The 13,341-nt window shown below is 29.5% G+C and overlaps 1 protein-coding gene across 1 annotated transcript in view; it reads left to right on the forward strand.

Moving 5' to 3' along the window:
• Nucleotides 1–13,341, forward strand: part of LOC106688345 (retinal guanylyl cyclase 2) — a 78,961-nt gene that overhangs the window by 9,832 nt on the left and 55,788 nt on the right. Inside the window, exon 3 of the mRNA XM_067052604.1 lies at nt 7,118–7,208. Within this exon, the coding sequence (XP_066908705.1) occupies nt 7,118–7,208 (91 nt within the window). The remainder of the gene's footprint in view (nt 1–7,117; nt 7,209–13,341) is intronic.

Consider the following 13,341-nt stretch of genomic DNA (forward strand, 5'->3'; position numbering starts at 1 on the left):
AAGTTTGAGGAACCATAAACAATTGTGCAATATATAACCTCTGAGGAAATTGTGGTATATTATCTGCATATAATCACATTCAAGGTTTAGTCAAAGAACTAACTAGACTCAGGAGGGATTTTATTAATTAAAATGAATGTACAATGATTGAACTTACGGGCATAAATAATTCAGTGAAAGATAAAATTACCTTAAAAATTTAATTATTATAAGGGATTAAAAAAAAAATAAGTGTTTTAATATAGAAATAATAAATGTATTTTTTTTTTTTTTTTTTTACTACTCAGGACAAAGTAAGTATACTTAATTTAAGGTTCTGAAATTTTCTTTAGAGATCAGATGATGTTGATGCTTGTTTCAGTCGAACAATTCCCAGAAATGCCTTAGGGTTAGCATCTACCTAACTATCAACTATTAATAATTATAGTAATAAGCTATAGTAATTATTAATAATTTCTTTTTAGATATGAAATTCTTCTTCTTAGAAATTCTTGTAAAATAAACATGTGGGAGCCGTGTTGTTGAAAGGATCAAATGATTCCAATCCACACAATATTGCGGTAGTGAAACACCTCTGGTAGTAAAAAGAATGCAGTGAAACACCACCTCTGTAAAAACTAGTCCAATTAAAGTGGTTCATCTTTTCAAGCACTATCTATCTGAATTAGGTCTAATATTTTTGAACGAGTAACAAATTATACGTAAATTTTTGTATCAGGTATATACATAAATATTTGAGATCAAACTAATAATTTTTAAATATTTTAAAAGAGTTTTTGTATAGTCAGTTGAGAGGAATAGAATTAAATTCTATAGTGTTTCCTGAAGTGGTAGAAACCACGTGCCCTTTTATCTTCTAATTCTAGGAGCTGGATAAGTTTTTACAACACTCCATCTACCCAGTCTCCCCACTAGCCACAATTAACCCTTTATCAGGGCCTGTACACATTGAGAACCCAAAAGGATTTGTATTAATTGACTCGTCGCAATTCCATGTTCTGAGCTAAGAGACACAATTACATTCCGGGCCTTTTCTTTTTTTTTTTTTACACGGAGCGGAAATTTCTAGAAAGATTTTTTCTTTTTTTTACACTCTTTATTGGCTGACAATGGGTTAGCCATACAACAAAGAGTATATACTATAAGCCAAACTTTAAATTTTAACTTTATTTCATATTTTTATAAATTAAATACAAATTAAATTTAATTGTTTTGATAAGTTTATTTTCTGATCACATATTTTTTTTTTTTATTAAACATTTGTTTCATTTATTATATAGCCTACATTTTATTTTATTAAATATAGAGAATTTCAACTTGTTTGCCCTAGTTTAAAGGTGAGTTATCCGTATTATTTCTTTCTTGTTTCTTAAGAAAAAGAAAATTCTTATGTTTTATGTTATTATTTAATCAAAATCAACAATTATTAGACACACCTTTTTACAGTCAACAAAATAAATTTTATCAACAAATCTATTCCACAAAATCAACTAAAAAATGGTAATATCATAGTATTAAATGATAAAATTAACGACCTAATATGCAGGAGGTCAGGTCCTATAATACGCATTTTGAGCCCTTTTTTCTAGTCTTTTTTTCGCTGGATAATTTTTATAACCTAATTTATATCATCGGCTTCCACTTCAGTCATTATTTAATCTCGAAATCACTGAATAGTATTATTATTATAAACCATTAAATTATAACCATTATTAAATCATTATAAACCACACGCTAATAATTACGTTGGTCAGTCCAAAACAGTCTTTTTTGCTTTCAACACCCTCTGAATGGAAAATGGATACGTTTTGACTAAATTTTGCAAGATGATAGCTAGTTAGAGCCTAGAAAACTTATTTTATCCCAGTGACTCAATTTGAGCCTCATTCCTTTGCCAAAGTTTAGTTTTTCCGTCTGACTATTATTTTTTATATGCTAATTACTGTTTCTTCCCTGGCAATACTTGCAGTTTCTTCTTTTACCGTTTACCTAAAAATTAATAATCAGTAACCTCAATGTCGTTTTATGAAAAGTAACTTGAGATGTGTTCGCTCATAGTCCTCATTCCTTTGTCACCAAAGGATCTATTTCTATACCATCTCGTAAGTATTTATCAAACTCGTTACTGTTACATCTTTTTCTAATAGTTTACATACTTAATTTAGGGACATTTTTTAATCAAGCCAACGATGACGGACTTTTCACCTATTCAGACAAAATTTTTTTTAAAAATTATTATTTCAATAGTCGATACCAAAATCATATGCATGACAAAATAATGGGATCTTCTATTAAAACCCAGAGTAATAACTACCACCACCTCAGTGTTCATATAATAGGTTCCTGGATTATGATAATGCTTAGTACAATTATATACTATACTATATAGTATAGTATAAAAACTGTGAAAATATTCCACCTTCGGTTTAGGGTTGTTTAAATTTTACAATAATTTTCTTAGATTTGAAAGATTATTTTAGTACTAAAATACATTTGTTTCTTTAGAGATCGTCGGCATCCATTCAGTTGTCTCATCAATTTACTGTTTGAATGATTTTGGTAAAAATTCTGTCGAATCAGCAACATTTGAATAAATTTTTAGAACTCGCTGTTTTGGAATATTACCTATTTACCTAGTAATAACAGCTAATCTGCCGTAAACGAAATAAAAGAAGATCAAACCATAGGATTGTCCAAAAATATCGATATACAAATAATAAAATGAAAAGTAATTTTATTCTAGGACATCTAGTCCCCTAAGAATAATTTCATTGTACATTTGAGCACCAATTGCCAGGTATGTAATGGTTTAATAACTAAACAAAATAAATATAAATAAAAATTTAAAAAATAAAAACCAAAGTGCTTCGAGCTTGATATTTATAAATATTCAATTTGACAGAAAGTAATAGATAAAATATATAAAATACAGATTTGAGGAAAATTAATAGTAGAGGAGTAGGAGAATAATTTCTATAAATTATGTTTTAATGCGGTTAATGGAGAGGTTTTACGGATGGATATGGGTAGAGTATTTCAGAACGAGGTAGAATTCGAAAACTGGATTATAAAGGATTTTTTGAAGGAAACCATTCTATAAGAAGAATACACACGTTTGTGGGTTGGCGTCTCGTATTTAAAGAGTGGTCAAAGGAACACGAGGTAAACAAGTTAACGCTTCTTAGTTTTAAATGTTCTAAAGAGATATACATCCAGGAAGTATTTCTGACGAGGGTGAAACCACTTTCATTCAGGGTACCAACTGGAGAAATGAGAGTGTCTAGCGATCCTGGAGATGAATCAAATAAAACATTTCATTAATCTCTTAAGTCTCATCTCTTGCATACTCGACAATCCACCATAAACGAGGTAACCGTTATAAAAACGGCGGAAAATGAAGGAGCTGGCTGAGGGTTACAGAATCTCGGAGTCCGAGGAACTGTTTAAGGATAACAATGGATTTTTGTGAAATTTAGTCATTTCAGCAAAGGTATCGATTAAAAAGCAATCTAATTTCTAACTGAGGTGTGAAATTGAATAAATGTTTATCAGTATCGTTACCTACATCAGTTTACATACATCGTTGCATCGACATTAAAAGTACAACTGTTTCAAGAGCAGTTCTATGTGAAGTATTGAAATACTTAAGATCCCTTTTCTTGGTGACAGTTTAAAATTATGGTAGTAACTGTAACGATTACTGATATAGTGTAAACTCAGGCACGTGTATTATGAATAAAGCTTAATTCTTTACTGCAGATTGTGAATCGTCAGTTTTTTTCTATACATAGAACTTAATTACGTTGTCATATAGTTCAGTGTATTAAGGAGAAAAATTAAAATGTTTATTCTTGTCGAAATGCTCTTATATTTTTTGTACTTAGCATGAAATTGTTTTCTAAGCTTTGTACTATATCACGATTTTTTTTTTGTCAAAATATTTGGATAATTGGAACGTTTAAATTTTAAGCACTCTAGACAGCAGTAGTTGAAAACTGCGTTAGAACGTGGTGCGAATCACAATGGTCAACTTTTAACTAATCCTCATATATGAAGAATCACAATACCGTTTCATACTAATAATTTTTATTATACCTTTAAAGGAACTGAATTCATTCTCAAATTTATTGAAGAAATAGCCATCACAGCGCGGTAAACATCCGCGTTGTTAAACCGTTCCATTTTTAGCAAAGGTTCTAAACGACACGCAATGAGAGAACTTTCAACTCCTTTGTTTTTCTCCTTTTATTGGAAGAGTCTAAGGACAATAGGACGACTTCTCAAGGACATGCAATCCTGTGTCTTGGCAAAGGACACTAAATGAGGATCGGCCAGTAAGCTGACAAAGTGACTTTCCTTAAGATCTTATGGTACAATAAATTATTGTAAACTTAGTGCTCCGGTCAAACGAAAACATTCTATTTTTGACATTCCAACGGATATTTCTTATCCATTTGTTCAATTAGAGTGCTAACATTTGGTGCTTTTAATGAATAATTTCTTCCCGTAAAAAACATTGTAATAAATAGATTTAATTAACACTTCATTTAACTTGTTTATTGCCATGTATTTTTATACTTTTCTTCTAATTAATTTTTAAAATACAATCATGGTGCAAAAATACTAAACTTCTGCCTTGATTTAGTAATAAAACCTTTAAAATAAGAGAGAAAAAAAGGGAGAGGGGAAAACGACATGAGCATGACACCAAACTCATACAATGAAGTAACAAATAAAAATTATATATATATTGCATACAATATTAGAAAACAGAGTACTCATTGATCAATCCCAACCTCCCGGAAGAAGTTGATAACTCGTTAAGTTCCATTTTTCAATGAATTGATTTTACAATTTTCAATTACCTCCTGCACCCTATAATCAAATTATCTGTTTCGACAAATTCTCAATAACTCAAATTGCCGAATTTTTATGAACTCTAAGCTATCCTATGGTCCAAGGAACTCGTATTTCTGATAACTTGATATATCAACTTCTTCCGGGTTGGTAAGGAATTATTAATAACGATCTTAAAATTGGATTTAAAAAAAAAAAAAAAGTATTATATTTATAACTATCTCTTATAAATAAATTAGAATGAGAATCTATTGGTATTGATATTTGATGGGGAAAACAAGTTCGGCAAGTGGGCCTCATGGTCCTTTTTGCCAACCCCTGTAGGTTACCAGAGTTGACGCCGCGTACTCACCAAGAATGGAGCGTAAAGATTCATTTTTCGGGACTGCCGAAAAATAAATATCAACTGCGCCAGGTGGGAATCAAATCCACAACGTTCCGAGCCGAGTGCTCTGGGACCTACCCCACAACCCGCACGGCCGTCACGTTCTAATGAGAATCTAGAAATTAATAGTTTTATAATTATTTTATAAGGTTTAAACTCACAGTTGATGTAAAAAAGATATATACATAATTTTTAAATTAACCTATTTTATAACTATTATTTTTTTAGGATCTAATAAGATTTTTGGATTGACTAAAATAGACCCCAAAACAATAATAATATCACGTTAACAAGTTTTACAGCATTAACAATTAAAGTGAGAAAACTTTGAAATGCCACAAGAGTCTTATCGTTCGTTAGCAGTGCAATATGTTTTCAAACACGGCTTTTAGTGTAACAAAATTTGTTTGGTTTTTATTTCGGTTAACTGGCAAACAGATATCATTGAACTCTTATATTTTGACAAAAATATAACCTTGTCGTTTTTCTTCTGTAGCCTTACTATTTTTTTATCCCTATTATTTTTGCATAACGGATAAATAAATAAAAATTAATCCAGCTCCATTAATCTTAAAATAAATATTTATAAAGACATCAGGTATGTCCAACTACTCTTCATAATATTGTTTATAGAAGAAGCGTTCTGTTTGATGAGGACAGGTCCATCAATCAACTGGACAATCTTTTCCTTATAGTACACACAATAAAATGCATGAAAATCACCAATATATGCCTAATTCCGATATACAAATTTATTTAATTTATATTTTCCTGAATATAATCCTTATATTTTATGGTTATTAAAAAGCCTAAAGCTTCATTAACAAGAAACCATTTCCATATGGCCTGCACTAAATGAAATGCTTCTTGTGTTATTTTTAACTCATTCATTCAATCCATACCTCGTCGAAGAAATAATAAGGGATACAATGATCGACCTAAAACTCAGAATTTGTTAAATTTCTTTAATTATGGTGAGTATTAAATAAATATATATTCCAAAATTCTAATGTTTTTCATAAAAATTATCAGCCCCCCATCCTGTCATAATTCATTCAAGTCGTGATTCTCAAATTTTTTAAAACCTAATTCAAATTTCTTCATTATCGGTAATATATAAAACTTATGAACTTAAAATATGAACACAAAATTTAAAGATTTAAATAGAACTGTTAAACAAAATCAGGAAAATAAATAATAGGAAATAGAAAATTCAGTTTTTACAATGAAATATCAATTTTAAATAATTGTGGTAATAATAATTACATTAGTAATCTTACAATTTTCAACTTTAGTATCAATTTAATGGACCATTCTGGGACAATCCCCTTCAGGATAACGACAGGAAAATGAAAATTTCTCGTCAGCATCTTATAGTAAATAAAAAATACATTAAACGTACGATTTTAATGATTAAGCAATAATAAACCATGATGTAATATCAGATACTGATGAATTGAATAAAAATTAAGTATAACAAATGAATATCATATTTTTAATTAAATGTAAAAAAAAAAAAAAAATCATCTATCTATCTATTTACAAATTTTGATAGAAACCTATTTATTTTTCAATAGTAAATGGATGGACAGGAAGTGATAGACGATATCCGTTTACCTTCAAACCAGAATTTTAAAGTAAAGGAATATCATATATCGGATATCAATCCGATAGATTGTAGTATGACAGTCGAATACTATATGACACTACATAATGGCTCCAAAAATATATGTTTCGATTGTTTTGAAAAAATGGGTTTTCGCTAGAAAAAAATAATGAACGAGACATTCACAAATACTGTCATCAAGAACTGGTTGCAGGATTGATTCAATTATTGCACAATTCATTATAACATTACTGCACATTTATTTTCAGGTTTCTTCACTAACACGATCAACATCATACTAGTGTCAGGAGCCGCGGTTCTCTTGACAGGGATCTTCGCAACATCTATCTCTATTCTCAGGTGAGTCACGAATTTATTTCCTTTTAATGAAATACCAAATTTACGGAACTGGTACATTTTGGATAATTTTTTGTTTAATTTTATTAAATTTTTAAATGGATAATTAAAATAATTATCTTCCAACACAAATAATTTCACAATTAATCACACTTTCTACAATCGATTTTAAAGAAACTCTTTCAGCTTAAGAAAAATAATTAACTTTAATGGACCACTCAAAAAAAAATATAATTAGTATAACCTTTTCAGTAATGACTTCTTAGTAAGACAACTTGTTATTATTATTTTTTTTTTACAGGCGATATTTTGAATAAATAATAAAAATGTATCTATTAGACGAGAGCGGTTTATACAGCCAATTCTAGCCATTGTTAGAGGCCGAGTGTGTTTGGTCAGGGCAGGCTAGCGATTTACAGCCAAATTGAAATACGAGTACGAGACGAGAGCAGATTCCATGGAAATAAGGGACCGGATTCGCCCTCTAGTACATTTTTAGACTCAAAACAAACATTTTTTGCTATTCCCACTGGATACAACTTTTTCAACAAATTACAAATATTCTCTGTCGTTTACTATTGAATAAGTAATTCACTTTTTCAATGCATAAATGAATAAGAAATAGATACATTTATTCACATAATATTGACTCGATTTAATTAAATAATTTAAAAAGCAACCTTCTTTTGATACTTTCTCTCAAATATCTCAATTTCTTATCCAACATTTTAGCCCTTATGTCATTTATCAAGGAGACATTAAAGTTGATGTTTCCAAGTTTAAATTATTTTCTGTACTATTCCCAAGTCGATTCATAAACAATTATATTATTATTTCAATCACATTAGTATATTTCTTATCACAGTTTCACTAACTATGATAAAAAAATTTATCAGATTCAAAAAATAAAACTACCACTACTCAAAAGTACTTTGCAAAATTAATATACAGTGATTTGAAAATAGTCAATACAAAATTTGTATTCACTAAATAATTTAATGGAATACTATCTAAGTATGAATAAAAAATGAAAAATATTTATTAATTTTTCTTTTTATATATTTTTACTTAATACCAGGGTCCTGTTTCATAATGAAAGCTAATAGTATTAGTTCAAAATACAAGTATAGAAACAACGTGTTAATTACACTAATTTTTTTTTTATATTAGGGAGGACAATATTGAACAATCGTAAATAATAAGGATGGATTATAAAAATAATAATTCTTAAAAGAGAGAGAGAAAAAGTAATGTTAAACACCAAAACAAACGACTTGTTTAGATTTAATAAAATAAATAACGGAATCCAAATAAAAAACAAATAATTTGAAAAAATAGGGAGAAAAGAAATAAATACAAAAAAAGAAATAGATAAATATAGAATTTATTACAGGATGTCCTGCAGCAACCTGGGCCCTGTTTCTTAATGAAGTACAAATTAATACTATCAGTCTTGTCGATTTAACTTAATACAATTACACTGACTTGTACAATAGTAACTTGTACTTAAGTACTTTTTTTTTTTGTCTTTTTAAATACTTCTTATTTATTAATAGATATTACAATCTGCCACACAGTTGTGGGAAATAGATAATAGTGATGAATGATCACATTCATACTAAAATAAAAATAAATAAATGAATGAAAAATAAAATCTCTCTTAAAATATATACAAACAGAAGGATAAACAAAATGAACATAATAAAACTATGTGTATGAAAAAAATAAAATAATATAATCTCTAGTCACATTTACACTCTTATATACAATATTTACACAATAGACCTGAGGAACCCAGCAGCCCACGTGTGAGGGGTAGAGCAGAGCTCAAAAGATCCCAGCGCATCCCTCTCGCCGCATCACTGGTGAGCCAGTGGAGGCTGAGAAAGTGCACTAAAAGTACTTTTTAACTCCTATAATATATATATAATAGTCCTCCTTATTATGAAAAAAAACAAGTATTAGTGTAATTAACACGTTGTTTCGATGTTTGTATTTTGAACTAATACTATTAGCTTTCATTATGAAACAGAGGCCTGGGCTTCAGTCTTCGGGATAAGATTGGATTAGTCAAGTTATAAGTTAACTGGCGAAAATTGGGGAGTGAAATTTTATAAACCGTTTTTTCACGAAGTCGTCTATTAATTTTAAATGTTCCCCATGCAATTGGCTATTACTTACGAACCAAGGGGCATCCAAAGCGATTCTTAGGGCCTTGTTTTGGAATGATTGTAAATTTTGTTGAGAGAATACTGTAAAATCAGCGAATATAGCTATAGAGATATGAGTAGACTAGATGATGTGAAGACAGAGGTTTAAAAGAGTGAGAGAAAGCACAGATGCCTGCTGAGTAACGCTATGGATTTGTCTAGTGGTGGAACTTAATCTGGCAGAAAATGTTCGATCGTTGAGGAATGTGCTCAAAATATTGTATAATCATTTCCGGGTGTCTACTTTCATTTGTACCTCAAAGCCAACTCTTATCAAACGCTTGTTGGAAGTCCAAGATTGTTACCAGTGTGTATTTATTTATTTCAAATTCGTTTACTATAAATTCCGATAGTATTGCCAGTTTACGGAATGTGACTATACTGAAAACCAAATTGAAAATCAGGAAAGAATTAGAAAAACTAGATAATTTATTTTTTTTACGTCAAAGTTTATTGGAGTAAATAGTAGTTAACAAGTCTTTAAATATTAATTTTATCTGTGGAATTGTCTGGCGTTCTATTTTTTCTTTATTGTAATATTTAATCATTGTTTTGTAGTCATCTACAGTTGATAGCAACATGTTTGTATTATTGCCGATTAACCGGGTTGTAAATGATCAGGTAGTTAATGTAGGTTAAGTAATTTAGAAGTCCATAATCAATAGCGTTGTATAATAATATATGCGGTAGTTTTAAGGAATGGCCTTTAATATCGCGATCTAAAGAAACATAAACAATAATAAGATTCACAATTTTCATTTATTAGTTTTCGACTTCTATTAATTGTATGTCATCTTCAGCCACCTCTTGCAAGGGTTCTTATTCCTGGCTCGTTGGGGCCGACTCTGAGATCCTGATGTTGGCAGCTCATTAATTACTACCTAGGGTTATGGCAAAGAACGAGGTGGCTTAAAAATAAATTTTCGGTCGACAAAATGATTCAATTAGCCATTACAATCTAACCCTAATGTAATACATCAATGATTCGAGACAGTTTAATATCACAATTTTCCGGCTTGTGGCATATTCATGAAAATATAACTGACCAAAAAAAAAAAAAAAAAAAATGTTTAATTAAAAAAATTACATTACAATAAAAACTTGACTCTCCACGTCTCCATATGATATACATTTAAACATGTATAATTTAATGTAATTATACTTATTATATATGTAATTATACATATCGTACTAACATAGGACGGGAAAAGGAGGTTATCTACAGGGTACCATAATACCATGGAAGAGGGTCAAGTTTTTATTTCGTAGAACCGCCACAGAAATAAAAGTCGGATTCCAACCGGCGCCGCAGCAGTTCTCAGGTTGCAGAGACCTATGCCTCAACTCTCTGAGCTATAGAGGGCCCATCAAGCATGCAAATTGTTCATGACCACTCCCCACGGCCATGTTTTCAATCAAGAATACACACTTATAGAGGCTTGGTGAGTAACCTTGTGCTTGTGCACCCGAACCTACCGGGTTGACACACAGTCATCAAGTAACAAAATAAATAGTTATCTGCCACTGCCAGATTTGAACTCGGGCGCTAGAGGTAGTTACAGTGAGCTATCTCGCTCCCTAATTACATATTTAATATAAAAAAAAAATTCTATTCGTTCCAACTTTTGGACAACTGTCTACCAAAATAGAAAGATACGTTTACAAAAGCACCTATTAAAGAAGATATAAATAAAACATTAAAATTTTTTTTAAAATTATTATTGAATTTTTAAACTGTTTTTCGGATTTAAAACTTTTTCTCGGATTCTTCCTTCGTTCGGCGTTTTTCGAATAATTTTTCATGGAAATATTTTCCGGAGAAATAATATCTCCTTGTGCTATTCTTTAGTAAAAATTAAAAAATACTTACGGAATTCGGTCAATCTTTATGGTTATTTTTTCTTCTTTAGTGTCTCCTCTCGCCAATATTTATTTATTTAAAGATCTTTCTACTTTTGGAAACTTGGGAAAATTGGACATCAAAAAGATAAAAACATCTTCTTATTGTGTAATTTTGCTCCAATTAATTAAATTTGGTAGCACACACCATACTACATCAGTCCTAAAGACATTTATTAATAATGGGCGAACAAATTCATTTTTTCTTGTTATAATTTTACATTTTTATTTTGTTTATTTCCTATTTTGATAATTCCAAAAATTTCAATTTAATTATATTCATTTTCTCCTATTTTCCTTCTCGATCTTATCCTTATTATTTTGATATGAACAATAATAATCCTAACTAGAGCAGATAATATTTAAAATATATATACATATTATATTCCATTTAAAAAAAAATAACTTAATTTCACACAAATACTAAGATACAAATAAACTGATAATTATAAAGCAATAATATAAAAATTGTAAAAGAAAATAACTGTTTGATAAAACCATCTTACAATTAAATATTTACTAGAAAAAAGGAAGTAAAAAAAAAATTTAATGTTTTCGTTGCAAATACATATGTATGCCAGGAAATTAACCTTAATTTGTGAAAAATGTATTCATTCTTAGGGGACATTTGTCCCAGAATAAAATTATTTTTTTTCATTTCAAATAGTTCTGTTAATGAGGGGGGAAAACAAGACCAAAAATAAAAGTTAAATTTATAATATATAACTTAAACAGAACCCCTTAATTGCTCTGAATAAGAATCAAGTTGAAAGATCTGAATCCAATAAAAATCAAAAGTAATAAATTAAAAAAACTGAAACAAAACTTTTCTATTCGATTTACAGCCGTCTCTTCTGAATCTAAGTCTCATAAAAATTCTCGGAAGATATGCCATAAGATTTTCAATACTGGGAATTTTCCGATTTTTTAAGATGGTTGGATTCTTAAATATCGTTTGAAAATTTAAATTATCTGGAATGTTTGAATTGGTTATTGAACCCCGTTAATTAAATATTTCGGAGTCCATTTACCCTAGCAAGTGTTATATATTCTGTGATTTGTATGATATAAGACCTCAATCATGGCCAGAACAATTTATAGCAGAGAGGCAGGTTATTTTCAATACCTCTCTAATAAAAGTAATCAGTAATTTACTAATACATTTTAAGAAAAATTTACATAGTTTGAATAAAATATCATCATCTCATAACATTGATTTCATCATAGCATTATTTCATTGACTGCATTAAGGTAAACAAAAATACAAATATTTTAACATAATCTAAAAATAATACTTTACTTGAAATTTTCCCACCCCTTTAACTAATTTTTAAATAAAAAGTATCAAATTTACCAAAATACTAATTTCTTTATACTAACTACGCGTGTTACAATGCATGGGAAATATTTTTTTTTTTTTTAACGAGGTGTGATCAAATATTTTTAAAATTTGAATTGACTGAAATCTTTTCATACTTCGGATTTCTGGAAGAACATTTTTTTAAATTTCCTTTCAACAAGCGGTATCTATCCTGAATGTAAAGAACTTACAAAATTTTATTTTAGCTAAATGGGTGTTTGATAAAGTTCTATGGAAACTCTTTGGCCGAAAATAAAGTTGAAAACAACCGGAGCTAAATTACCGTAAAGGCAATTCGAAGTTTTAAAGAAGTGGGAAGTGGTGGGAAGAAGGGTGGTAATAAGTTTTTCATTCCTCGACAGCTCCACTTCTTTCGAAAGCAGGAGTAATGAAGACGGCTATTGAAAGTACTACGAAATCTTTTACCTACTTTATTTTGACTAACTCCCTCACCTCCCCTCATTTTGCAGAATAGTATTTAAGCTCGAAACCTGCGTTGGGTTTTACCAAATAATAATAAGATATTATGCCTATAAATATCTTTTCCAGCGGTACAATGTTATTGTTATATTCATTATATATATATTTATTTTATGAATTGTTTTTTTTATAAATACATATTTACAAATTTTATAATTTCCCCTGACCAAAACAATGCCTCTACAAA

The sequence above is a fragment of the Halyomorpha halys genome, unplaced genomic scaffold (genome assembly GCF_000696795.3).
Source record: "Halyomorpha halys isolate HHAL.00 unplaced genomic scaffold, Hhal_1.1 Scaffold1110.1, whole genome shotgun sequence".
NCBI classification, from domain to species: domain Eukaryota; kingdom Metazoa; phylum Arthropoda; class Insecta; order Hemiptera; family Pentatomidae; genus Halyomorpha; species Halyomorpha halys.